Below are 27,959 nucleotides of genomic sequence, written 5' to 3'. Positions count from 1 at the left end.
CAAAGCCGATCCTGCTGCAGGGAGGAGCTAGCAGAGTGCGGCTGAGCCGAGCCGAGCCGAGCCGAGCATCACAACTCGCATACGAGGAAACGGGCAAACACAGCACTTTTTTTTTTCCGACTTCCCTCTGTCTTCTGGCCTACGTACCAAACATGTCTGCTACGAGAAATTGACGCACTGGAGGTGGACTTTCGTTAAAACGGCTAATCTTGGAGGAGTCCATCGTCGCTTACCAGGCAGGGGGGAGAGCAGCTCGATTGTTTCCTGCGCCAAGAACTGTAAAGACGTGGTCATTACACCACCGCATCTGTGGTAAGGCAATAAGCTGTTCTCTCTCTCTCTCTCTCTCTCTCTCTCTCTCTCTCCGTCAGCACGACCACTTTAGCACCGTAGCTAATATAATGTGCAAGAAAATGCTATGATTCGAAGTGTGCAGCTGCGTTTGTGTCCATCCTCACAGCCGGCGAGACTCGAGCATCCTTTTTTTGTACAGTATTTTGCATCCGGAGTGAATCACTTGACGACCAGCCAGACATGACCACCACCTAGCTGACTTTGCTAGCATCTGCAAAGTGTGTCGTAAATTTAACGGCTTTGCTTACACTGCTCACTTGCTGGTTCACATTTTTTTTTGCTTTTCGTGGGCCCTTAAAATAGGGATGCCATTGAGGAGCAATTAAGTATCCAGACAGACGACTCTGCATGATATCAATGATGTAACCTACTCTTTTGTTTTGTTTTTTATAAATCAAAACTAAGCAGCAGGTCTAAACCATCTTTGCGTGTGTGATTTTTTTGGACGTTTTATCCATAAAGCACAATCTGTATTCTTAATATTCCATCCATGTTGGGGAGGTTGGCGGCTTGCCCATAGAGAAAGTTATCCAACTTCTGTCACTTTATGGAATTGCTCCACATTATCTGCCAGTTTTTGCTGGCCAAGGTCGGCCAGTGACTTTGCAGTTGTTTAAAATGGCATCAAATCACATGAATTAATGAGAAGCAGTGATAAATGGAAACTATTTGGGAGTTGTGGTTTTTTTTTCTCGCAGCACGCTCTCTTGTGACCATATGCAGTTGAATTTCTTTTCAAGTCGAAAATGTCTTGATCTCTTCTCATGCATATTGTTTTCCCTTGTTGGCTGAAAATGATAGAATGGAGAAATTCCCATTTATTTGCATATTCATAACAGAATCACATCCTTGTTTTCTCAAAAAGTGCTCTTAATGAGTCCTATTCCACATTTGCTTTTGATCTATCTTTGAAAAAAAAAAGAAGAACCTGACTGTTTTTAGAACAGTACTATGACTCATCGGTAATGTGGTCTTTATCTTTTGCCTCAGCTTGTCAATTCACTGCCTAAAAGACGCGATGTGGTGTCGTCAATGTACATTTCTTCCATTGTGTTGGAGACTAAGCTTCTTATTCACAGTCTGTTTTCCAGTAAGACAAGTTGCCAAAAAAGCATTGCAGAGTAAAAAAAGCTCTACCTAGATGATGTAATGAATGCAGCCCAGGATAAACTGGCTCTGTCCAGTTACTGTTGTTAGGAAAAAAGATGAGCCTCTCTTGAACGTGACGTGACTCCCCCTCTCTGCCTCCTGATGTCGCGTGACGCCTACTGGCTGGCTACTCTGGTGATCCTTGTGCATCATTTACTACTAAAGTTGTGGATTCAGTCCTCGTAGATGAAGTCTTGTTTTTGTGTCGGTCCACTTGAACAATGTAACAGGGAAGGGAGATTGGCATGGGTGGGTTTTTAAGGAGAGTGCTTGTCTTTACAGTGATATTGCGGATGTGTTTCAGTGTGGTGGCAATATAATCAGAAAGACAAAAAAATCGATTCTCATTTAGTACGATTCAGAATCGATTTTAAATGTCCCAAAATCGATTTTATTTAAATGATTTTATACCGTCGTCCCTTTTTTGTGTGTGCCTTTATTGGGAGCGCTGTTCATGTTGTACCCGATTTGGCCACTTAGGGGCAGTGTGGTTCCACGCGGTCTGATGCAACTGTTAAGTTGTAGCCACATTAGAGAGTAGAAGGAAAAAGTCACGATCAAGTTATTCCAATAAAAGTTGTTTTTTTTTGCTGCGTGGAGACATTCTTTTGAGTGATAAAAGTGCTGCGAATAGCGCACTAGTTAGCATTAGCGAGTCAGACTGGAGTAGATCATTACGATTCCTTAAACATCTATAAATTGAAGCAAAAATCATTGTCAATCAAATCAGTCTGAAGCAAAAATCGTTCTTAATCGATGCTACTCGCACTATCCGGATTCTGTGATACTCCCCTGAGGGAGAATTTTGACTTTTCAACAGCCACCACAAAGGTCATAGCATATTTTCCAGCAGAAGACCCGCAGGGATTTATCTTGTTCAAAGATTATTCAGGAGAGCAGATTGTCGTTATTCTGCTGACTGAACCTGCTGCTGTTTTCCACCTTAATGAACGCAATTGATAACGTTTGGAATACTTGTTAATGGATAAATAATAGTCATGCATCGGATTCATATAGCACTTTTCGAGACACTCAAAGACGCTTTACAATGGAATGGAAACATTATTCATGCATACAGTGGTGGCGGTAAGCTACTTAAGTAGCCACAGGCTGACGGAAGTGTGGCTGCCAGTGTGCGCCTACGGCCCCTCTGACCACCACCAAACATTCGCATCTTCCATGCACCAGTGCGAGTAGCACTGGAGGCAATGTGTGCGAAGTGCCTTGCCCAAGGACACAACGACACATGGGGGGGAAGAGCGGGGATTGAACAGTCGACCTTCTGGTTACTGAACGACCGTCTCGACACCCTGAGCCACGGCCGCCACAATAGCCCGATAGCAAATCCTGTCGTTCACTGCCATTTTGCATTCAAGGGGAAGCCAAGTCAAAATGTTTCTTTACGTTTTGTTTTATATGGCCCCACAAATCACAACATGGTATTGTGATTAAAAAAAACAAAAACAACCCAACTAAAAACAGACAGACTGCAAAAATGCTGCTTATTAAAGTTGTAAAGCAAAAGCGCCCCGCGGGCCGTGCCATCGTAGTCAAGCGGCGACAGTCACAAAAAGCGCTGACATTCTCCGCTCTCATTCGCAACAATCACGGCGTGAAGGTGCAAAAACAACAAGTGCACTCCCCTCCAGCGAATGACACAGACAAAAACAGTCCACGGGTCCACACAATGCTCACCAAGCAACAAATAAGTGTGGAAAAGCACAAACCAAAGAGAAAACTGTTCCTCAAAATTACAAAATATTATATTTTTGGGGGGAATGGCCACATCAACCCAACCACAATGCACCAATAATTTTGAAAATTGCCTTAAAAAAAAAAAAAAAAATATATATATATATATATATATATATATATAGCGTTGAAAGTGCTCTTAAAAAAATTCCATGTTGCTATTTTTAGAGTAACTATTTTGTGACATCCATGTTTTTCTAGTCTCCCATGTTTCACTTCGATATAGCCTGTAAGGCATTTCAGTTACGTGGTACCTCAGTCTAAACACTAGGGGACACTATGTAAAACGCAGATATGAGACGAAACAGAAATAAGAGGCGAGGAAGAGTTTGGCGGATGTGAACTCGTCGGAATATGGTTGCCATATCACCGCTGCGCGTTAACAATAAAACGAAGCGAGTAAACACAAATACAAAACTGCTCAACAAGCCTCGTCTCGGCAAACTGCGGCCGACTTGGCTTGAGCTAGCGGCACGGCGCAGCTCCGAACTCGGTTCCGACGGCTTGTCGCTAACATGATCTTGACCTTGATCATGACCTACATAATAGCCATTACATTTCTGTAATCTATTGTTAGCATTCTACACTTGCTAGCTTAAAAGGTTTCTTTTTTTTTTTTTTCTCAGAAAGTTTTCTGATTGAAGTTAGTAATTAAAAATCCCAAATGTTTGGTAGAATGTGCAATACCCACTGTGTTGAACAAGCACAAGCTTTTCTTGCTTATGTCCACATTTTATGGACAGCTAACTGAAAAAAAAAAAACAGTCAAGGGGAAATAAGGCTGTGGGTGTTGGCACATTTCCAACCTACATGACACATTTCCCCTCCACATCATGCACAGGCTCAAATGTTAATAATAAGTTATTTAAATTTGGTAGTTGACCCGTTGTGCAATACTAATAGTGTGAAAGTGATTCAACCAAGTGTAGCATGTTGCTCTTATACTTTCTACACTGTTGACTTTCCTAACGTCAGTTAAGGCATCTCTTAGCCTCGTGATGTTTTGAAATTTGATTGTAGATTAGCTAAGTATTGCTTACTGTAATTATAAATTCCTGGTCACCTGTGCGTAGATACTGTTGTGGCTGCGTCTATGTGGTGACGCTTGCTTTGTCCCTGCGCTCACAGAGAGCCGTAATCACGGTGACTGGATTTAGAAGATTAAGCTCATGACTAATCAAGTCCTGAGCCCAGAGTCCCTCACATGGCAACTATCTTCATACGGGAACGGCCTGGCTGCCCGGCCAGAGAGGACTCCATCATACGGCCCCGAGAACGCGTTCTGAACCGAAACATTACCAAAAAAAACGTCTTCACTTCAATTCAAATGCAATCGACAAACTACAAGCTTTCCCCGGCAAAGCAATCCCCCTTTTGTCTTAACGCACCTGCCCAGACTTCCCTTCGATGTCTTCATATGATCCTGGAAGGATTCTTCCGGCATCCGCAGCTCTGTTTGTCGCAACCATCTTAACTCATTCACTGCCATTGACGGCTATAGACGTCAAAAATTCATTTCACATTTTTTCCACTTTAGTTAACAAGAGTATAAAAACCTAGATTTTTTTATTGTACATTTAGAACAGATATAAAATGTGTGATTAATCGTGAGTTAACTATTGAAGTCAATTATCGCCTGATGCCCCTAATTAAAAAAAAAAAAAAAAAAAAAGATTATTAAAAACGAGGGGCCTCTGGCAATTATTTTTTAAAATTGTAATTAATCTGTTCTAAATGTACAATAAAAAAATCAAGGTTTTCACACTCTTGTTAACAAAAGTGGAAAAAATGTGAAACTAATAGAAATAGTTCAAATGGATTTTTGACGTCTATTGCCGTCAATGGCAGTGAATAAGTTAAAAATACTAACAAAATAATGCTGTTTAATAACTGCCACAGATGTGTTTCGCAATAGTTAACTCACGATTAATGACACATTTTATATCTGTTCTAATAATACAATAAAAAAATATATAGGTTTTCATACTCTTGTTAACAAAAGTAGAAAAAATGTGAAACTAATACAAATAGTTCAAATGAATTTTTGACGTCTATAGCCGTCAATGGCAGTGAATGAGTTAATGTCGTTCACGTCTTCAAAACGGTTTCCCGTGATGATCCCCCCCCCCTGTCTGTTTGCAGTGCGGTTATCTGAATTACGAACAAAACAGTTCAAACTCACAGGTCATCAAAAGTTAACCAGTCTATTTAACCTGCTAAACCTCTCACTTCTGCCTATTATGCGGTTCTATTAAATAGGCTTAGCACCACACACCACTCTGCGGCAAGATTTAGAACGCTATCTTATCTTGTCCTAGCTGGGGATCTTAGTTGGCTTAAGATGGAGAAGAGAAGAGTGACAATGTTAAAGGACTTGAATAATACATTATCGTGTGTGAGCGTAGCGCACAGTTGAATGCGTAATGCTGAGGTGTGCCGAGCTGCTCAGTGGACTGGAGTTTCCCCGGAGCTCGACAGAACATCACAGCGTTAAAAAAACGCCGGCTGTTTGGATACGGTACTTATTTGTTTCGTACCATACAGTGGGGCTGTGATAGCTTGTTTTCAGCAAATGACAGACATTTAAATTTGCTAAAGCTCTATGGGATTAGATTGCATTACTCTGATTTTATCCAACTATACAATCCAAATCAACCCCCCCCGCCCCCCAAATGGTTTTTACACTCATTAATTTTACACTCACAAAAGGGGAAATCCAATCGAAGTGACTTCAAGCAGACACGCCTAATCATCTTTTCACAGTTAAGTAGCAACTGGGAAATCGTAATCTACCGGTACATACACTTCACGATTCAATTTGATTACTGATTATCGAAGCATCACAAATCAATGCTGATCATTTTCTTACAGTGTGACTACTTACTTATTATATTTCCATGATTAAAATAAATTACAGATAAATCTACTTCCATTATGTTGATTAAAAATCGGACACGCTAATAACCAATGTTTCACGTCAAAGCCAACGGGGGTGTTTCCCACCTAAAAAAAATAAATATAATAAATAAATAATAAAATAAATAAATATTTACATCCACTAACTACAACATGGACAGTAAAACACTAAATGAAACCCAGATTATCTCTAGTTCTGATTTGCCCTTTTTTTTTGTATCCGTCTTTATACAAATACAGATTTAGAATAGTGATCTGATTAACCAGGAGATTGACACCAATTGATCATCTGATGGCGTCTGTGGTGGTCAGAGACTCGTGATGTGTCTCAAGATAATCTTTGACTTTATGCCAAGCACATTAGCCCAGAGAAAATCCATCAATCCGTTTGCTCTTAATAGCGATGGGGCGGTTCCGCAAAAAAAAATTGGGGCGGCAGGATTTGGATGGCGGGTACTTGCGCTCGGCCATTGATGTTTCCATCCGTCAATCCATCCATCCATATAAACATTAAATAGAGACAAGCGCAGTTAACAGGAAAAAGTACAAAACTGATTTCTACCAAACTTGGTAGGCAGATGGCACATGATGCATAAATTGAGTCATTAGGACATCAATGAAAGGAAATAGTCTAACAAACAAATGGACAATATTGACCAGGGTGATTAAAAAAAAAAAAATAGCACCAGTGATGAAAACAATTGGGTATTTTTTTTTACAGGACACTAATAGTACGAACTTCCTGACTCTTGTCTTTCAGATGGCGACCAATCAACAAGCAACCAGCTAATCTGCAAAGCCTACTACTGCCTTCTACGATGTCCCACTCGCAGCGAGGCGCCCACGGCCGCGCCATGAGCTCCGAGGAGAGGAGCTCCGTGATGGTCAACAAGACCTCCACACCGGTGCACAAGAGCGCGTCGTCCTCTTCCTCGTCCCAGCGCGACAGCCGGCAGGTACGGTATCGTTAAAACGCAGACAAGCTTGCAAGTAGCTACAGACGGCAGTGACCACCAAAAAATAATGTTCGCTATCAAAGGCAAAGTTTCTCCAAACAGAATCTGGACTGGCACCAGGAGAGATTGGAGACGTAGAACTGCGTGTTGTCAGCGTAGCTGTGGAAATTCACTCCGTCCCTACTAATGACGTCGCCAAGATGGAGTGTTAGATTAGGCCTCTTAATGGTGAGATAGGTGACTTGAGCGAGGCCGTCCTGGCTTGGAGCGTTCCTATCCGTCTACACTCTGGCACACTTTTCTGGTTGAAACCAGTTAAGACCATCATTTTCACATGGGCTAGGCTAGGCTAAGCTAGGCCGTAATGGGTGGGCGGCCAAGGCAGTATAAGAGAAGATTGTAGAAACCATTTTGAACAGATAATGTCCGACTTCCACATCCAGCAGAAAAGGCTCCACATCTGTGTACTCCATCTTTCTGGCATCCAGTAAATAGTTCAACTGAGAATATGTAGTCTCCTGCTTGTTATTATTAGTACAGCGAGCATTAAAGATAAAAGACCCGGTGAAAGTTCCCCTCAGAACTTTACAAGAGCATACCAATGAAACAATAAAGGACCTCAAATTGAACCTTGAGGCACACCACGTTACTTCATAGACTTTCAAGGAGCATGTATCTAAACTTAAAATCGGGTCGACTCTCCTCAATGTCCATAACTCCCATTTGCCCCTGCAGAAATCAGAATGAAAGCGGAAGCTATGACATCACCACTTTCCCATCGGCACCAGGTTCTGAATATTTTATGAGGGACCGGTGCAGGCTTGGTGCTCTTGCGGTCATGTGGCAGACTGTGGCATGCTGGGTAGGAGCAAGGGGGGAAAGGGAGTTGGCTCGATGAGAGCCGCTCGACTTTTTCGTTTTCAATTCCATGACGAGTTACTACTTTCTTTTGTGCCGATTTGACATGCACAAAGGCTGCATTATACTCCTTAAAGGACGCGCTGACAATTCCAACAAAAGTGTTGCACGCCGTTCGTTTAACAGGATGTTTTGGCTCCCGTATCGCCCTTGCATGCTGAATTGCGTCGAAGTGTGCACGAGAAACTCATCGGGAGTGGGACGTTGCCCTGATATTTATAGTGCTTACTCAGCCTAACATGTCCAGAAGGAGCGCTCGTCCTTGCTCGGTGGGCGTCGCTGTCATAGTTAGGTTCATTGCAAGGGCGTAAAAATTGGTACAATGCTCTTTTTGCAAATTGTGAATGAAAAGACGGATTTGTACCAAAATGCTGGAAGTTCCTGCATTTGGTTTCGCTCTTGCTCTTCCACTTGTGGCCAAGTGAAAGAAAGGGGGGGAGGGGACCAATCTATTTACACGCTCTTCTCTTGCTCATTCAGGTTTAAGTTATTCTGCAGCGAGATCAATAAACGCAAAGCAGGGGGTGCGGGAAATCAAATCGGCGTCGTACATTTACGCGGCGAGGGTTCAAAGAGCAGGAGCGCTCTTAGCGCGGACAGTAAAGCAAAAGAAGGGAGCGACTTCCTTGCCTGATTTGGAAGCAGTCTAAACCCGTATTGTGACCGCAAAGCCACAGAGCAGACCTCTTTGGTATGCCCACTCGTGCATCCATCGCATGACCTTTAATCATCCCGCCCACGTCCGGGGAGGGGGGGGGGGGGGGGGGGTTCTTTCCTGGACTTCCAACCAGAAAAATTGCGTCACAAAAGATACATTTCAAAAGAATAAGAGATAAAAGTTGTGCTAAGACCACTCATGACTACTTCACCTTGAATCTTGATGTACTTTTTTTTTTTTTTTGCTAATTAAGTTGTGCGTCCCCAATAGCTCAAGGCCACCGACGCGAGGGCGTTCGCATGAGACACGCGACCTCATTATCAAACTGATCTGATCAGATGGTCTTTTGATTAAACAAGCTGTAGTCAAGCAGGCGTCCTCAGATATACACGCCGAAGGTCACATCCAGCAAATAGTCACAGTCAGATTTTCCGAACCTCGTCTCTGGCCGGCGGGGTCGTACCTGTCCCCGCCTGACCTTGCATTGTCTTTGCTCTAGAGACGCGGCTTTGATTTACAGACCCACTAAAGTCAAGAAGAGCATAGTTGGGAGGAAGCTAATGGAGGGGAAATACTCAGAGCGCATGAGGGATGTGATGGGAGGAAGGGGGGGCGGGGGGGCACAAACATTACGCAAGAGAGACGAATGAAGGGTTTCCTCCATTAGACCGCGGGCTTGAGCGTCCTCCTGTTTTGCCTAACATGTATGTCTCTCTCGTCTCGTCTCCTTCCGGATGGAACGAGCAGATCAGCTCTGACACTGCATCGTTTTGTTGTACTTCAGGAGGCAGACAGCTGGGAAATCATCGAGGGGCTGAAAATCGGTCAGAGCAACGTCCAGAGGCCAGATAAACACGAAGGGTTTATGCTGAAGAAGCGGAAATGGCCTCTGAAAGGCTGGCACAAGGTGCGCCCCCCCTCATTGGCGGATTTTTGTTCTTAGAAAAAAAACGGTTTCAAGCCGCTCGCTGGTGGAAAGTCTGCAGTTGGAATAATTGCTGCTTCACACAGAGGTTGCTCTTCACTACCCATTCAGCTGTTAGTTTCTTTTTATACAAGGCCAAATAAGTCCCTAGACATCACACCAGCACACATTGCACCATTTTGAAAGCAACACATTTCAATTGAAGCGAGCTACAAACACAGGATTGCTCACTAGGGAGCTACAGTCAGGTTTTGCCCCATTGTTTTTTTTTTATTAACTAACACAGGGTTGTTGTTTTCCTCTGCAGCGATTTTTTGTTTTGGACAACGGTATCCTGAAGTACTCCAAGTCCCCCATTGATGTAAGTAACCCTGACTCAAACCCCCCCTCCGGGGCACAAGCTGGACCGCCTGGCAACGATGATTCAGCTGGAATGTTTGCAGCAAGAGTTTGATTGGTTTTAACTTTGTATGTTACAGAAACCAAAACGGACGCGTACTAGTAAACTGTAGCGATGAATCAGTCATGAAGACTATAAATGTAAAAGTGTTTTTTTTTGTAGTATTAAAAACTACTGAAGTGTAGAAAACAAAACCGTTTTGATGTGTTGAGAGGTAGCGTGATGTATCAGACTTTTATTTTATTTTATAGCATACAGATAACATTGGGAAATTCTGTTGAGTTAGATTTTTTATGCAGATTAAAACTAAAAAAAATTATATTTATTCATATTTTTATATTTACAATTTTCCACCTGGTTTCTCAGGAATAGCAATAATGTTCCCGGGTCAGTTAGACCCAGGGGTTTAAAATGTAAAAAATAAATTTAAAAAATCACAATATATATTTTTAACAAATGTCACCATGAAGTACTACTATTTGTAGTTCTTTAACTTTGAATTGGGTCAGTTTGACCCTGGCTTTATTGATGTTCCCAAAGCACCCTGATAATGAATTATAGCGCATGATGATGAACCATTTTGTCTGTTGATGAAATATTGCAAAAACGACTAACATGTACTTTTTAATTTTACCCTGGCTATTTTCGATGTTCCAAAAGCATTCACATAAATGTAAGTAACCATTTTGATTGAAAATATGTCAAAATGAACCATTTTAATTGGTGAGAAGTATCAGTAAAAAAATATATATATATATATTAATTTGTATATTTAACTGATGAGATGTTTCATACTAATATTTATACTTTTTCACTTTAAAATGGGTCAATTTGGCCCTGAATGCGTAATATTCTAAAACAACCCAATAAACATTTTTTTATAGCTTATTAGAAAACTATTTTCGTTGCACATACATCAATTTCTTAGTCTGTTGATGTGAAGTCTCATAGTAAAAACAAAACAAAACGTCGTTGTAAGGGTGTGAATTGCCTAGTACCTGGCGATTCGATTCGTATCACGATTCATAGGTCACGATTCGATTCCGATTAATCCCGATACAAATCGATTATTGCGATTTTTGGGGGGTAACTCAAATTTAGAAAATACAAATCAGTAAACTTGTACATGTAAACTGTAAGATTTGTATGATGTATTTATTTATCTGAAAATTCAGGCTTATAACTGAGCCACTGCATTTAACAAACAGGTTGCAGTCTGAAATAAAATATTACGGCTTAATGCTCCATTAGTATAACATTCTTCCATGCTTAATGTGTGAATCCTAACCCTAAGTAAGACGTTTTGTTGAATGTTCCCATAAAAAAAATTTGATGTTTAAAAATCGATTCGGCCGCATATCGAATCGATTCGAGAATTGCGGGGTGTAATATCGCGATATATTGCCGAATCGATTTTTTCTAACACCCCTACTTTGTTGGGTTAATTTTACCCGGCATATGCAAATAGTTTTGAAAGCTGTGAAAAACTCACATGTTCTTTAACTTGAAAGTGAATCATTTTGACACACAACATAACAGGAGGGTTAAAAAAAAACCTGCTGTAACTCAAAATCTTGACGTGATAAGAGAAAACCTGAGATCGGTTTTGGATTCTAAAACATCTGTCAGACCCAACTCAATACAAATTGTGTTGCCCAGTAAGAAAGGAATAAAGTAAGGCACAAAATGAACTTGTTAACCTTAATCAACATGTGTCTCAGATCCAGAAAGGCAAACTGCACGGCAGCATCGACGTCGGCCTCTCTGTGATGTCCATCAAAAAGAAGGCTCGTCGTATCGACCTGGACACGGAGGAGCATATCTATCACCTCAAGGTACCGCCAACCGTCAATATCGTCATCTCGGTATTGACAATACCCGCCCGAGACCAGATGAACGTTCGTTTCACTTCTTAGGTCAAATCCCAAGACATCTTCGACGCCTGGGTGTCCAAGCTGCGACATCACCGCCTTTACCGGCAGAACGAGATCGTCCGATCTCCGCGGGACGCCTCCATGCGGATGTTCCCTTCGTCTGCGGCCGCAGAGTCCCCGCAAGCTGCTTCGAGTGTCGGACATGACGGCAAGGTATGCGTCGCTTGTGACGCAAACTGTAGGCAGAAAGTTAAAAGGTCATTGTGGTCTCTGCACAGTGATCAGTTCACCGACTAATGGCGGCGTACGCGTGGTCGAATGAGTGTCTATTGCCGTAATGGCTACTCGACAGGCAAAATGAATCTGAGCATTAGGATGAAGGAATCGTTTTTCTGTCTGGAGTCCAGACACTTTGTGTCCCACTTCCGTTATCAATGAAAGCAGTCGACACTGGAGAGTATTTCCAGCGAAGGTGCCAGCATGTTAGACTAGACTGTCTAAAGCGGGGGTGTCCAAACTTTTTCCTCCGCATAGAGAAAAATCGAAGGATGCAAGGGTCACTTTGTTTTTGTTTTTGTTGTATTATTTATTTTTTTATCAAGTAGGTCAAAATTGCGTATTGTTTACGTATTAGTGATTGTTTGTTTTTAAACTTCTACCGTAACAGATTTCTTTATATCAGCTGAATTCCACATTCTTGACCAAAACAGGAGCAATCTGCAGTTACGTTACATTTATGTAATTTGTAAGTGAATTTGCTTCTTTGGGATATTTAGAAATGCTCTACAGTAAATAATTTTTTTTTTTTTGTGCCAAATGTCATTTTTAGTATATCCCACGGGCCGCTGAACTCATTCACTGCCATTGACAGCTATAGACGTCAAAAATTAATTCAAACTATTTCTATTAGTTTCAAATTCTTTTCCACTTTTGTTAACAAGAGTACGAAAACCTAGAAAAAAAAAGATTGTACATTTAGAACAGATAAACAATTTGTGATTAATCGTGAGTTAACTATTGAAGTCATGCGATTATTTACGATTCAAAATTGTAATCGTCTGACCCCCCTAATTTTTTAATAATGTTTTATTTTTATTTTTTAAATTGGGGGCATCAGGCGATTATTTTTTTTAATTGTCATTAATCACATGACTTCACTAGTTAACTTAAGATTAATCACACATTTTATATCTGCTATAAATGTACAAAAATAATTCTAGGTTTTCATACTCTTGTTAACAAAAGTGGAAAAAAAAATTAAACTAATAGAAATAGTTTGAATTAATTTTTGACGTCTATAGCCGTCAATGGCAGTGAATGAGTTAAAAATGGACCGGCGGGCCATAGCTTGGAGACCCTGGTCTAAAGCATAACATCCCATAATTGCAATCAAGCAAAAAGAAGCTCTTGAAGCGTAAGAACTCCATGACTTCCTGCTGCCTTCCATAATGACATATTTCCCATCCCTTCAAACATTGCTCAATTAGTCTGCAAGTTTTTCTTCCAGTTGCACCTCGTTTCGAAACTAAACAATTACTAATGGAATAGGATGTTTTTTTTTTTTTTTGTTCTGTCTGACCCTTCGTGGTTCTGTATTTGTGAAGCGTTAAAAAAAAAAAACTCCACCTTTGGCACCATCTTAGGGTTTTGGCAGCCATGTTGAAGTTAAGAGGATGAGCTTCGTTTAGTCAGAGAAATGTTACTTTCTATTTCGGGGTTATTTTATATTCCTATTTATAATCTCCTTCAAAGCACACTAAACCCAGCGGGTTGCCATGGCAATCGCCGGTCCCCACCAACAGCAGCTTGCCCGTCTCCTACAGCAACGGTCAGAGCAAAGTGGCGGCGTGGCTGCGGGAATCCGAGGAGATGGACAGATGCGCGGAAGGTGCGTTCTGGCGTCCCCCCCCCCCCCCCCCCCCGTTCGAGACGGAACTCTCTTCGTAACGTGTGTCCAGCTGTTTATCCCCGATGACTTAATCAGCATCTTTCAAATCATGAAATCATTTCAGATCTCGCGCGATGCCAGTCCAACCTGACTGAGCTGAGTGGCCTCTTGCAGAGTCTGGAGATTCTACAAAGGACTCAGTCGGCACCCAACTTTGCAGATATGCAGGTTGGACAAACACAAATACGACTTAGGAGTCTTGTGTGACTTTTTTTTTTTGGGGGGGGGATACACTGTATAGTAGCTGGTCTTTGTTTTTACCTGACAAACAACACGAAATATGCATTGAGGAGCTAAGAAGCCTCTTCGGGTGATTCAGGATCCAATCATGTTTTTCCACACCATCAACTGCTTAAGCGCCATTTTGTTTGCGACTCATTTGTTGGAATGCTGTCTTGATTTCTAACGTCACAACAGTTCATTTATGCCGGCTCGCTCCCGCGCGACTGTTGTCGTATTAACCACCCTATCGCATGCTGTGATCCGTATTTGCCACATAGAACGCTTGTGTAGAATTGTCAAAGAAAGAAAAGCGCATGAACAGAAGATGGAGGACAAAAAGTGTCGGCAAAGATGCTAAATTCCAGCTTCAGGTACCTTTTTTTGGTTGTTGTCTTTTTTGCTCTTATTTGCTCTTATTTTGAAAAAAAAAAAAAAAACCTTTGCTTTCAAGCACTTTACCCGCACCCTCTCAACACACGCTTTATAAACGCATTTTGACTGAATTCCTCTCATAATATGCATTCGGCTTCACGGTTGATTAACCCCCGCATCATCTCTCTTTAGGTCCCGCTGTCGTCCAGCATGTCGCCCGTCCGCCTCCACTCGTCCAACCCGAACCTTTGCGCCGAGATGGGAGACTTTCAAGCGCCCGCCTCCCGGCTGACAGACAGCGTCGAGTGTACGAGTGACTACATTAAACTGCAGGAGGAATTCTGCACCATTGCCCAAAAAGGTAAGCATGCAAACAAAAAACGACTGAAAAGAGTGAACGCGCCTCAGGGTTTATGATTTGAAAGGATTTTGTCACGGTGTGGATGAAGCCGACTTAAGTTAAGTCTTGATCAAAATAAGTTTATACAGTCTAAAAATGGCATGGCCAAAACTCAAGGTAATGAATGCCTGGGCCAAACTCATCCATCTTAGAGTAGGTTAATGCACGGTCACCTTGGCAACAAGGATAAAAGATTATGCTGAACAGTATGACTGAGTCAATATCGCTATAAATAGCCTCATTTAGTCATCATAAAAATGGAACGGAATCGTGAAAAGCTTAGGTCATGTTTTAAATGGCCAAACATTTGCAAGTATACCAGCACAATGAGAAGTCTACTAAAATGTGTTTTCTTCATTTCACTGGAAGTGCATGATTTTAGCATGTCACGCACACACTCTACTAACAAGTGTGGGCAATTAATTAGGGGTGTACCCCCAAAAAATCGATTCTCATTTAGTACGATTTGGGATCGATTTTAAATGCCCCAAAATCGATTTTATTTAAATTAACTTGCCTTTGTCTGTGTGTGCCTTTGTTTGGGGCCGCTGTTCATGTTGTACCCGGTTTGGCCACTGAGGGGCAGTGTGGTTCCACGCGGTCTCATACACTGTTAAGTTGTAGCCACATTAGAGAGTAGAAGGAAAAAGTCACGATCAAGTTATTCCAATAAATAAATTCGGGGCGTCAGGCGACTACAATTTTTAATCGTAGTTAATCGCATGACTTTACTAGTTAACTCACGATTAATCACAGCTTTGATATCTGTTCTAATACAATAAAAAAAAAAATCTTGGTTTTTATATACTCTTATTAACAAAAGTAGATATAGTTCAAATGAATTTTTTACGTCTATAGCCGTCAATGGCAGTGAATGAAAAACAAAACATCAACTAAAAATGTCCGCCCTGTCGGCAAGTTCATATATTTTGCAGTTAAATGATAAAAAATAAAAAAAAGTGAGAAAGCACGACCTACATGCAACGTGAAGCTCAACGGAGCGTCCCAATCAAATACATCAAATTCGACCTTATTTACCACACAAAACAATATTTGCACATGTCTCATATGCGCGGGGTGGCTTAAAAAAGCATGCGTGTGTTCTTCTTTAGGCAAGCGTTTGGAAAATGAGGCATGTCACATGTGCGATGCCGTGCGGCTGCAGTTGACTGCCAGCACGGGCTCGGAGGCATTGCTCCGTTATATAATGTGGTCGTCCCTCCCCGTCGTCCCTTCTGCCCGCTCACAAGGCAATTTTACATCCCGTCGCACCCGCGCGCTACTAAAATGTCTCGGAGATTTGCGTTTCAAACATTTCGAACATTATATTAGTTCTCATTCTTACTCTTATGTCATATGTTTTAAGAATGGTGCATTGCATTTACGCACCGAGCTTGAGCAGCTGACGCTAAAAATAAATAAAAACATAAAAACATATAAAAAAAAAAAATAAAAAATTATAATTTAAAAAAAAAATAAATAAAATGATTTAAAAAAATAAAAAATTAAAAAAATCATGCTGCATGATTAATGATTGTCATTTTTTGCGTCATTCTGTCTGTGCGCAGTCCACACTCTGCTCAAGTCGGCCTTCAACACAGTAGCCATAGAGAAAGAAAAGATCAAGCAGATTCTGTCCGACCAGGACCAGTCCGACCAATCAGCCCAGATCAACTCCCTCAGGAAGTCCCTGTCACAGGTAACGAGCCTGTCCTCCACCTTACCCTCTGTCAGATACTTCTGCTGGCTATTATGCCACTGGTTACCAAGAAATCAGCGGGAAAAAAGTGCTGACTACATACAAACTACAACTATACCGACTCTACAATTTTCTGAAATGTTGTACAATATTCCGGAAAAAGTCACCGCGCTCACAGCATAAACGATGTGCGGGATCATTAAGGTCCAATCATCTTATCTTCAAAGAATTGATGAGGAAAAGAAATGTGCCGTGGACTTCATTAACGTTGCTCCTCGGGCTGTCTTTTCTGCCCCGGTGACTTTTTACTGTAATTGGACTGCTCCCTCGTTTGCTTGCTTCTGCTCTCTTCATAGTGAAAAAGCTCATGTGACAACGTTGTGTAGAAAATGATAGTCTGCCTAATGATAGTCTATGTGGCAAAACTTAATTTGTTTGGAGTTTAGATGTTTCTGGGGTTGGTGAAAGATTCTGGTTGGTAACCCGGTGGGTAGTAGGTGATGTCTTTCTTTTTCTTTGATCCTTCCTCGGGTCTCCTGACAAACTCCACGATTCGAGCTGCATTCTCAAGTATTCGGTTGAGGTGAACGGTATGGGATTTTTAATAGGTTTTAGGTGAACTAATGAGTACACACTCACATACTCACGCACATCCAAAAAGAAAGAAAAAGAGAAAAAAAGAGAGAGAGAGCAATGAAGATTACAGAATGAACAATACTGAGCTTTCTCTAGAAAACAAAAAAAAATAAAAATATATATATAGTAAAACTTGAATGGTCACAAATCAATATGCTTCTCTGTTTGCATTTGAAGCTGTGAAATGTTTGCCGTCGCACTCTGGCAGCTCAACATAAATTGGCCGGCGAAGGCTGATTTATAACAATAACATACGCTGGCGAATCAAAACGGTAATCACTGTAATGTAATTTCCTTTTGATTGGGCCTCAGAGGTTTTATGCACCGCTGGTAGAGATGTAGTAAATGTAGTGCTCATAAATTAGTATAACCGAGCAGAATTGGTCAGATTCTACAAAGAAAACATAAGTACGCTCTTTTGTGGCAATGGCGAGAGAATGAATGGGTTTTTTCTTGCGACTCAACTGTGCAGCCCTTTTTTTTCTTTTTTTTTCAAGTGTCTCCTTATTGTGGTTTTCTTTCATTTTTCATGAACAATCTTCAAGGCGGTTGAAACGGAAATCTAAGAACCAATAACCTTTCCTTTCTCACAGGTCCTTTGGTGGTTCTTTAGATTTTTGCCATGGCTCAGTATCCATCTATCTTGTAACAACAATAACTTTCCCGCGTTGTCAGCCATTATTATAATAAAATAAAAAAGCCAATATTTCACAAGTTCTTCCAGGGTATGTACTAGGGGTGTGCCCAAAAAATCGATTCTCTTAAAAATCGCGATTCTCATTTAGCACGATTCAGAATCGTTTTTAAATGCCCCAAAATTGATTTTATTGAAATTATTTTATACTATCTTGCCTTTGTCTGTGTGTGCCTTTATTGGGAGCGCTGTTCATGTTGAACTCAATTTGGCCACTTAGGGGCAGTGTGGTTCCATGCGGTCTGATACACTGTTATGTTGTAGCCACATTAGAGAGTAGAAGGAAACAGTCACGATCCAATTATTCCAATAAAAGTTGTTTTTTTGCAGCGTGGAGCCGTTCTTTTGAGTGATAAAAGTGCCGCGAGTAGCGCGCTAATTAGCATTAGCGAGTCAGACTGGAGGAGATCATTACGATTCCTTGCACATCTATAGATTGAAGCATAAATCATTGTCAATCAAATCATTTTGAATCATAAATCGTTCTTAATCGAAAATCGATTCTGACTCGAATCGCAGGCCCAAAAATCGGAATCGAATCGTGAGACATTCAAAGATTCCCACCCCTAGTATGTACACCTCTAAGCACAACTGTATGCCAATAACAATTATACTTTGGGCTTAATTTGCCGTTTTGGTCATTTCCTTTTTGCCCAAGGCCGTGTCCCAAAACGCAGAACTCCGAACCCGACTGAGCCGCATCCACTCAGAGTCCGTCCTGTCACAGCAAGTCGTCAGCGTGAATATCATTTCCACCCCTGATGAGGTACGTGACTGTGTTCATTATGGCACCGACGGTGCTAATTTAAAGCCCCCATATTGATAAAACAACAGGAATGCTCGGTGGTTGTGTTATTGGTTTCCTGCCTTATTGATCGATGGCCTTACAGACTGATGGTTTCTTCAGTCGAGGCCCGGTTCCGTTTGAAGGGATCGTTATTCAATGCGGACGCTGGCGTAAATGTTATGAGAGAATGACTAATTAGGAATAAATGGAAGCTTGCCCAAAAAAACAACAACCCCAATGTCACGCGCTTGTCATACGTGTCTAATTAACGCAGGTTGTCGAGCAGATGGGGATCCCGCTGACTCAGCAGGCCTCTAACGAGAGCCGACTCTCCATGTCGGAGTCCGTCTCCGAGTTCTTCGACGCCCAGGAAGTGCTGCTATCGGCCAGCTCGTCGGAGAACGAGGTAAATTGGAGGGCCGTGATGTCGGCCCTGGGTCAGTTAGCAATTAATGAGAGCGGCCTGCGAGGTTAAAATAGCCCATTTAGCGGTAACTCAATCGTAGTCAGGCACTTGGAAGGGCTCTTGTTAATTGGGGCGGATGCCTCGCACCTCGTTTAGCTTCCATTTGGGCTTTCATTTCGTTTTATATTTCATTAGAACAAAGCTTGAAAGCATCCTCTCTCTGCCTGCTAACTCGCCGTAGCCTCTTGAGGGGCCGTAAAAAAGAGAGAGTTGCTCTCCAGGCATGCATTGAGCCATGTGAAGGATCGCTCCCGGAGGACATTTGTCACGCCGTGGCATGAAGACAGACCCGAAGCATCAGGAGACCGCCACGCGGGCTAATACAGATGTGCTGGCATGAAAAACGTGCTGCAGTGCCTCTACCGCGTGGAAGCAGCCAAACCTGCCTACAGTTTGAGTCTGACTATTCTACACCCCCCCCCTCCCCCCTCCCCGTACCTGTTCTCCTTAACAGGGCTCAGACGATGAGTCATACGTCAGTGACGTGAGCGATAACATCTCCGAGGACAACGCCAGCGTGACCGACAACGTCTCCAGACAAAGTAGGTCCAAATCATTCTGAACCGTCGCTAGCTTCGATGAAGCATTTTCCAGTTTTGTGTCAGAAATAGAATGCAAATGGAGGCTCCTCGGGCGCTGGCAAGGCGCATTTATCATTGTGGTTGAAGCCACTGACTTGACTCGGCTGCTCCGTGCCAAGATCTTTTCTTAGGCTTTATGAGCCGCCTGTGCGGGGAGGGACGGGATCTCCCCTCCTTCCTCCCCCGTCACATCCCACACCTCTTTAGTTATACAGTCTCTCATCAAAGGGAACTCCTCGGTTAGTGTCATCTAGGAAACAAATCTAGCTTTGATTTCAAGGTCAAGTAGAGCGAGGCAGAGGTAGGCTTTAAAGTCAACAAAACAACACTCGGCAATGCTGATGAGCGAGCCGAGCCAAAAATCTGCAGTACAACAAAACTGAAATCTTCATATGATGTGAGATTTTGACACTCGCAGACAGGTGCATAGTGATAATAATGATAATAATGTCATTTAAGTCGTTCAATTATCATTCACTGCCATTGACGGCTATAGACGTCAAAAATTAATTTGAACTATTTCTATGAGTTGAACATTTTCCCCACTTTTGTTAACAAGAGTATTTGTGATTAATTGTGAGTTAACTAGTCATGCAATTAATTACGATTAAAAATGGTAATCGCCTGACGGCCCTCATATTTAATAATCTTTTCTTAAAAAAAAAAAAAATTGAACATTTGAAAAAAATAATTACAATTATTTATTTATTTATAAAAAAATATATATTAGAAATTAGGGGTGTCAGGTGAATAAATTTTTTCTTTCATAATTAATCGCGTGATTTTACTAGTTAACTCACGATTAATCACACATTTTATATCTGTTCTAAATGTACAAAAAATAATAATTCTAGGTTTTCATACTCTTGTTAACAAAAGTGGAAAAAATATTAAACTAATAGAAAAAGTTCAAATGAATTTATGAGAGTCAACGGCAGTGAAGGAGTTAAAAAGTGTTCTTTAAACACAAGAAAAGACTTTCCAGAAGGCCAACGGGCTCTTTGCACAAATCCACTACTTCCTGCACTCAATAGCACTCCTTCATTTCCTGTCTCATGAGTGGACAAGCTGATTAATTCAGGTGTGCCTGACCTCAGTAACCACGACGACAATGCCGAGAAGCTCCAACCATAATATACCGAGATTCACTTCTGCATCTGAACAAACGATTTTTCATGTTAACTCATTCACTGCCATAAATTCATTAAAAAAAAGATTATTAAAAATTAGGGGCGACAGACGATTAACATTTTTAATTGTAATTAATCGCATGATTTCATTAGTTAACTCACGACTAATCACAAATTCTATATCTGTTCTAAATGTACAATAAAAAAAAAGATAGGTTTTCATACTCTTGTTCACAAAAGTGGATTTGTTTTTTTTTTAACTTATAGAAATAGTTCAAATGAATTTTTGACGTCTATAGCCGTCAATGGCAGTGAACGAGTTAAATGTAAATGCTATCTGGATCAGACCATGAAACGTTGTTTTCTGATGCCGCATACTCAGAGATAGACCAATTATGTTTTTTTCAGGGCCGATACCAATTATGAGTAGTCAAAGAGGCCGATAACCGATATTTGGAGCCGATATTCATTTTCATTAAAAGGGGAAAATTTGGAAAAATACAAATTCCAACTCCTAACTTTGTTGAAATGTCTTATATGTGTATACATTTTTTTTTTTCAAATTATTCTTCACAATAGACTTCCGGTCTTAGATCATCCTAGCCAGTACGTACCACATAAAAAAAATAAAAAAAACCTTACGGAGTGTTTTCTCTTCTCAGTGGCCAACGGAGACTTTGCCGGCTGCGCCTTCCGTAACGGGCGGCGCATCTGCCTGCCGGCGCGCAGTCCCGACACCGGCAACATCAACCTGTGGAACATCTTGCGAAACAACATCGGCAAGGACCTGTCCAAAGTGTCCATGCCGGTGGAGCTCAACGAGCCTCTCAACACGCTGCAGCGCATGTGTGAAGAGCTGGAGTACAGCGAGCTGCTGGACAAGGCTGCCGAGACGGAGGATCCCTTCGAACGCATGGTAGGCCGCTCAAAATAACACCGGGGGAAAAAAACATTCTTAAAGTATCATTATAAAGACACACTTTCAAATTTAGTAGTCAAAAAAACTTGACTTTATTGTAAGGCCATATCTCAATAACCATTACCCACATCCAGAGCCGGGTTTGAACCCGTGGGTCGACGGTGCGAGCCGCCGTACCACCGTTGCCCCCTGCTAGGCGACGGGATGCTCCGATGCTTCATATCTTATTTATAAAGAATGTTGGTCCCTTCAGGTTGATGTTAACGGCGGTGTTGTTTTCAACTTGCGGCAGGTTTTGGTTGCCGCCTTCGCCGTCTCGGGCTACTCGTCCACGTACTACCGAGCAGGAAGCAAGCCATTCAACCCGCTCCTCGGAGAGACGTACGAATGTATAAGAGAAGACAAGGGATTCTGTTTTTTCTCAGAACAGGTACAGTCGCGCTCACGCGAAGTTTATTATGACGTTACGAACAGCGGTGCCTTGAGATACAAGCAACCCGATTTATGAACGCTTGTTGGGGCCAATTTTGGGCTGTGACATGCGTGCAAAAAATCCTTAAAACGAATTTTGTAGAGTATCCTTCCATTCTCTCCCAATTAAAGTGTACTGTGAAACGAAACATCAACGACAATGTTATTGTGACTATTTAAATCAACCACACAACTTTGCATTAAAGCCCAGTAGCATAATGCTCGCACGTAATGGAAAACACCATAGACAAGCTAACAAAGTAGCATCTACATGACAACGTTGCAATGCTTAATGGAACGACTATTTAAAGACAAACGGTGAGACACCACAATTTATATTACTGCAGATTACCGATTCACTAACAGCAGCTGTGAAACAAATGTTTAGTGACGGCATGATTGTTATACTGCCCCCTTGTGGCCAGGTCGCACACACCAGAAGAAGCCACGACGAACGAATTGATGCTCACACAAGCTGTTTAGTTTTTTTACAGTGAGTTAATATTTTTATATTAACTTAATATTTTTATATTAACTCAATATTTTTTATAAAGAACAATATTACAAAAAAAAATTTTTTTTTAGCTGGAAAGGCTTAATGACATTTCCATTCATTTAAATGAGGAGAGATGATAAAATTTGACATCAGGTGACATACTTAAAATTTAATGTGAAATATGAATATTTAGTCAAACAAGATTGATTATAATTCCAATAACATCAAATAGATCGCTTTCGCAAAGCTTCATCCATATGCAAACCACCTGTGATATGGTATACCATCATTTTTTTTGGTGCCTGTTTTCTACAAGACAACAAATGAGTCTATAATTGCATTATTCACTCTAGGTGAGCCACCATCCTCCCATCTCTGCCTGCCACTGCGAGTCCAAGAACTTCACCTTCTGGCAAGGTAAGCCGCACCTCTTGATTCGTGAGGGATTCTGGATGGATGCAATAATGGAAGTAAAGTGGATTTAGATAATAGTTGTTGTTGTTGTTGTTGTTGTTGTCGTTAGTTTTGCCATTTTTCTTCCCACAGATGTGAGATGGAAAAACAAATTCTGGGGGAAATCAATGGAGATTTTGCCAGTCGGGACAGTGAGTCTCATGATTCCCAGGTAACCTCCGTAACCACATTCTCACTATTTGAGAATGAAATTTTCACTTGTAAACGGGACACAAAAATGGCATGTGGTCAAACACTGCAAATATCTCATGCACTGTTGTGGAAGTAATAAAACCCTCGCGGCGCAACTATTTTTACCTCTGAAGATAATTAATGCATGAGCAGTGAAAATGTGGAGCTATTGAACTAAATACACAACTCGATCAAACGCCTTCCATTTCCGCGTGTTCTTGCCGCACCAAACAGGACGCGCAAAAAAACTTTCTCGCAACGATCGTCGTCTTCCATTTTGCTTCCTTTCCGCCTGCAGATGTTTGTTGTTGACGTGTTCCCCCGCGTGTGCTCAGGTTTGGCGATCACTACGAATGGAACAAAGTCACCACGTGCGTCCACAACATCCTCAGCGGCCGGCGGTGGATCGAGCACTATGGCGAGATCACCATCCGCAACACAAAAAGCAGCGCCTGCCTCTGCAAACTCACCTTCATCAAGGTCACCGGAGGTTGGATTGCGGCTCGGACGCGCGTGGACCGCATGTGGTGATCGCGGACCGTTCTTCTTTTAGGGGAACTACTGGAGTTCTAACGTGAACGAGATCCAAGGATTTGTGATGGACCAAGAAGGGAAAGTGATCCACAGGCTTTTTGGAAAATGGCACGAGGGGCTTTATTGTGGCGTCCCGCCTTCTGCCAAATGCATCTGGAGGCCAGGTAGGCAGCTGGATCGTCACTTCAGATGTTGACAACGGGGATACAGAAAACCCACCGCTCACCTTTTGTGCTCGTTAAAACGTTATGGAAGAAAAAGGGAATTTTCCGACGCTGTGAAAGTACCCTGAATGCACCATTTTGTTTGCGTAGCATTAGCAACTAGCTAGTGTTTAACGTATGCTATTCTGCTGTCCCTAAGCGTCCTTTAAGCTGCTTAATGACACTTCAGTTGGAGTTAACTGTAAAACTAAACACACGAATACAAGACATGCTTTGTTTTTAAAACGTCGCTAGCCTAGCGTTAATGCTAAAAGCGAAGGGAGGGTCCCATTCAAATGCTAACCGGAAGTTAGCATCGACTTCGGGAGTGTTTTTCCTTCAAATAACGAATATTCACACACAAATGCTGTGGGAACACATACCCACAGGTAAGATAACGCTACACAAAGGCACAAATTCTTCCAAATATGTGAAAAACAAGTTATTTTAATAGAAATCAATCGCAACTTTCTTCTGTGCTCACTTTAATTTGGCAATTTGGCCCTCAAGAGGCCAAATTGCACGGGGACAGTCAGTATTTGTTCTTACAGTTTTTTTTAGTTGCTATTATTTTTAATTTATTCTACTTTTATTTTACTTTCTTATTGTTTTATTTTGTCATTGTCCTTTAAAATTATATTTAAAGTTAACATTTCAAGGATTCAGACTTTCTTTTCTCAAAATTCAAGGATGCAAACAACTTTTTGTTTTGCCTTGAGATGGCACAAAATACAATCCGCGAGGTCCCAAGTAAGCCCAGTAAATCCCAAGACTTGTGAAAATAACACAAGATAAAAATATACAGTGTAAAAAAAAAAATGTTAATGCGTTACAGCAGTTGTAAACAAGTAAGAATGGTTTTATTATTGACACATTCATCTATACAATAACCTGGGGGGATAATTTTATTTATTAAATATATATATTTTAAATAATCGATAATCAGTATTTTTTATGGCCTAAAAAATGCATATCTCTCGGAATAAAAGTACTACTTTGTGCCATAAACACATTTTTTGCCACCATCTTGTCTATAAGCATGTACAGTACAACTCGTGGCAGGGCTCCGTCCTCGTCCCACTGTCCATCTGATGTTGATCTTTTTTTCTGGCTAGGCTCCATGCCCACAGACTACGAACTGTACTACGGCTTCACCAGGTTTGCCACTGAACTCAACGAGCTTTGTCCCGAGCTGAAAGACGTCCTGCCGCGAACGGACGCACGGTTCAGGCCCGATCAAAGGTCACACGACCGCCGACAAACACAAATGCCACATAGCTGATTGCAACTTTTAGCAAACGTGCACCACTCTGCCTCACACCAGGCACCTAGAAGAGGGAAACTTGGAGATGGCCGCCTCCGAGAAGCAGCGAATCGAAGACCTGCAGAGGACCAGGAGGAAGTGGAATGAAGAAAATAATGTCAGGCAGGAGCCCTGCTTCTTCAAGTAAGACAATAACTACCGGGAGACTCTTTCAGGGTATCTTACGAAACCTCGCCTGTTCATTCTCATTCATCGTCACGTTCGTTTGCATAACAATTTAGTCCCTTTCCGACTGCGGCGTATTCGAGGCTCGATCACGTGCGTCACGATGACGTGGAAGTTAATGGCAAAGTGGAATCGACTGTCCTTGGCAATACGAGGAGGAAAGAAGTCCAAAACAAAACGAGAAACACGACCAAAAGCCACCACTTTCCCCCCATGCGGCTTCGACAAAGACGCAGCTTAGTGACACATTCTCAACTATCATCAAAATTGTGTTTATTACTGTTCAAGAATTTTGCAATTTTCACCTTTTTAAACCAAATCTGCATTAAATCATTCATCATCATCATGCCAAAATTTCTTCCAACTTACTCCCTTCACTTTTTTATTCTGCATACTAGCGATAGACTAATTATCGGCCAGGCCAATAATCGTTTTTTGAAAAATATCGGCATCTGCCTTTTTACAAATCTGAAAGCCGATAAAGCTGGTATCTCACTTAGCAGTGAATACTTGCGAACCTAGCAAATGTAGGGTTTTCATGAGGATTTTGTAGATGTTCACAGTTTTTACTTGTTGCAAAGAATTTTCAAACATATTCAGACAATGAATTCACTGTCTGCAAAGATCTTTTGAAACCTTTTGCAAACCCTGACGAAAACCCCAAAATAGCTACATTCGCATGCATTTGTCGCCCAGTGAGATACGGGGAACTTTTCATTTATGGATTTATTTAATTTCCCACTGTATAAAAATTATGATGACACTGGAAACTCTCTACATCTTTTGTTTAAAAAAAATGTTGAGATTTTGAATTTTTTTATTTACAGTAGAAAACTTTAGGGAACTATTTATTTACTTGGTTTTTAATTTAACTTAACGCATGCTGATGACCCGGGAAGCTCCCTGCAATTTTTGTTATAATTTTTTAAACAAAGCTGTCAATTATTTATAAGTAAAATATATATTTTTTTAAATATGTATTTTGTACTTTTACTGCAAATGAATATTGGCTTGAAATATCCGTTATCGGTCTCCGTGACTACTAATAATCAGTATCAGTATCGGTCTATCACTACTGCATACCGCTCTCAAATCCACTTCCTTGTCCTTCGCGCATATTCTTTTGCTCACCATCGAATTTCCCGGTACTCAACTGCAGTCTTTTTGTTGTTGCAGGAAAACGGTTGACGCCAATCACAGGGAACGATGGGTCTCCAACAACTTGTACTGGGAGCTGCGCAAAAACCCCGGCTTCATCAACATGGAACCTACAGTGAGCTTGTGGTAGCACACGGGGGACGGCCCCTCGCACCCGCTCTTCGCATTCGGCGTCTGACTGCGCACGTTGAGATGTGAGGAGAAACACAAAAACACGAACTTGGACGTGAGCCAGCCCTGCCGGGGGGGCTCTGCGGCGCGCCCCCATTGGAGGAAACCTCTGGAGGAGGGTCACCTTCATTGCGCTTGCGAAGGTACAAGCTATTCTAACGACTCCCGAGTCGGCCTTAAAACGCGGACGCCCATACTTAGCTACGACCACGTGCATGCTTAAGAGTGCTTTCACTGGCATCCGGCCATATTTAATACATCGTTAATGTTGTAGAAAAATAAGATATTTTTCTAAAAAATATCTGGGCAGATTTGATTTATTTTGGCCTTTTAATACGGTTTGTGATGGGGAACAAGTCGTCGAACCACGCAGCTGAGCGCACACGTACCATAACAGATATTGGTCAACGGTTCAATGTCTCGTTATTTTCAGCTTGTAGCCACACGCACACTCTCTGCCCTGCTGTGTCATGTTAAGCATCTGCATGGAAGCCGCTCCGTCCATATATAGTAATAAGCTTACTTTACTATATTGCAGGGAGATCCTCTAAACCAGGGGTGGGCAAATTGTGGCCTGCTGAGCATTTAAGCATTATGAAGACCCCTGTGATGTTAGCTGCAGTTGACTTTTTTTTATTTTTTTTTATATAAAGTAAAAATGTTTTAAGTTTGGTTAATTTATTGACAGATTAGAGATATTAATTTAGCATTTTTTTTTCAAACTCAGTTAACTAAAATGTATTCAGTCTTTTTTTTAGTCATTCAATAATTTATTAATTTATTGATTGTAGATAATAATATTGCCATTATTTTCCGCTAAAAATTATTAAAATATATTGTCTTTTTTTGTTGTTGAAAATATTAGTGGTGAATGATGATTGCCATTTTCATCCTGTAAAACCAAATAAATAAGTGGGTAAATATTTTATTGGATTGAATAGTTGGTTAGATTATAACTTAATTACTTGTAAATAATGCTGTTGGGAAATGAGGATGAATTATTTTATTACTAAAATAAAATACTTTACATACACAT

General features: G+C 41.3%; 1 protein-coding gene across 2 annotated transcripts; it reads left to right on the top strand.

The window, feature by feature from the left end:
• The first annotated feature begins 8 nt into the window (after positions 1-8).
• osbpl6 (oxysterol binding protein-like 6) lies at positions 9-27,958 on the top strand. Of its 2 annotated transcripts, XM_086090486.1 has the most exons (23): positions 9-312; positions 6,932-7,127; positions 9,488-9,610; positions 9,936-9,989; positions 11,750-11,863; positions 11,945-12,115; positions 13,655-13,790; positions 13,915-14,018; positions 14,351-14,443; positions 14,637-14,805; positions 16,413-16,543; positions 18,532-18,639; positions 18,935-19,066; positions 19,581-19,668; positions 21,500-21,753; positions 22,049-22,186; positions 23,077-23,140; positions 23,270-23,348; positions 23,704-23,848; positions 23,922-24,066; positions 25,221-25,347; positions 25,430-25,552; positions 26,771-27,958. In XM_086090486.1, exons 2-23 carry the CDS (start codon positions 6,990-6,992, stop codon positions 26,880-26,882), a joined length of 2,748 nt encoding a protein of 915 aa, XP_085946612.1. In that variant the 5' UTR covers positions 9-312; positions 6,932-6,989; the 3' UTR covers positions 26,883-27,958. The 2 variants fall into 2 exon arrangements, with proteins under 2 accessions (XP_085946612.1, XP_085946613.1); XM_086090487.1 differs by lacking the exon at positions 14,351-14,443.
• The last annotated feature ends 1 nt before the right edge of the window (position 27,959 follows it).

Source organism: Leptonotus elevatus, chromosome 12 (assembly GCF_054856555.1).
Source record: "Leptonotus elevatus isolate MCC_2025b chromosome 12, RoL_Lele_1.0, whole genome shotgun sequence".
Lineage (NCBI taxonomy): Eukaryota > Metazoa > Chordata > Actinopteri > Syngnathiformes > Syngnathidae > Leptonotus > Leptonotus elevatus.
The sequence above is the reverse complement of the archived record's forward strand: the minus strand, read 5'-3'. Positions and strand labels throughout refer to the sequence as shown.

Coding starts and splice junctions, on each gene's coding strand:
- osbpl6 (XM_086090486.1), top strand. CDS start 6,990: ATGTCCCACTCGCAGCGAGGCGCCCACGGCCGCGCCATGAGCTCCGAG. Junction 9,611..9,935: donor CTCTGAAAGGCTGGCACAAG/GTGCGCCCCCCC, acceptor TTTCCTCTGCAG/CGATTTTTTGTTTTGGACAA. Junction 19,067..19,580: donor CCAGCTCGTCGGAGAACGAG/GTAAATTGGAGG, acceptor TCTCCTTAACAG/GGCTCAGACGATGAGTCATA.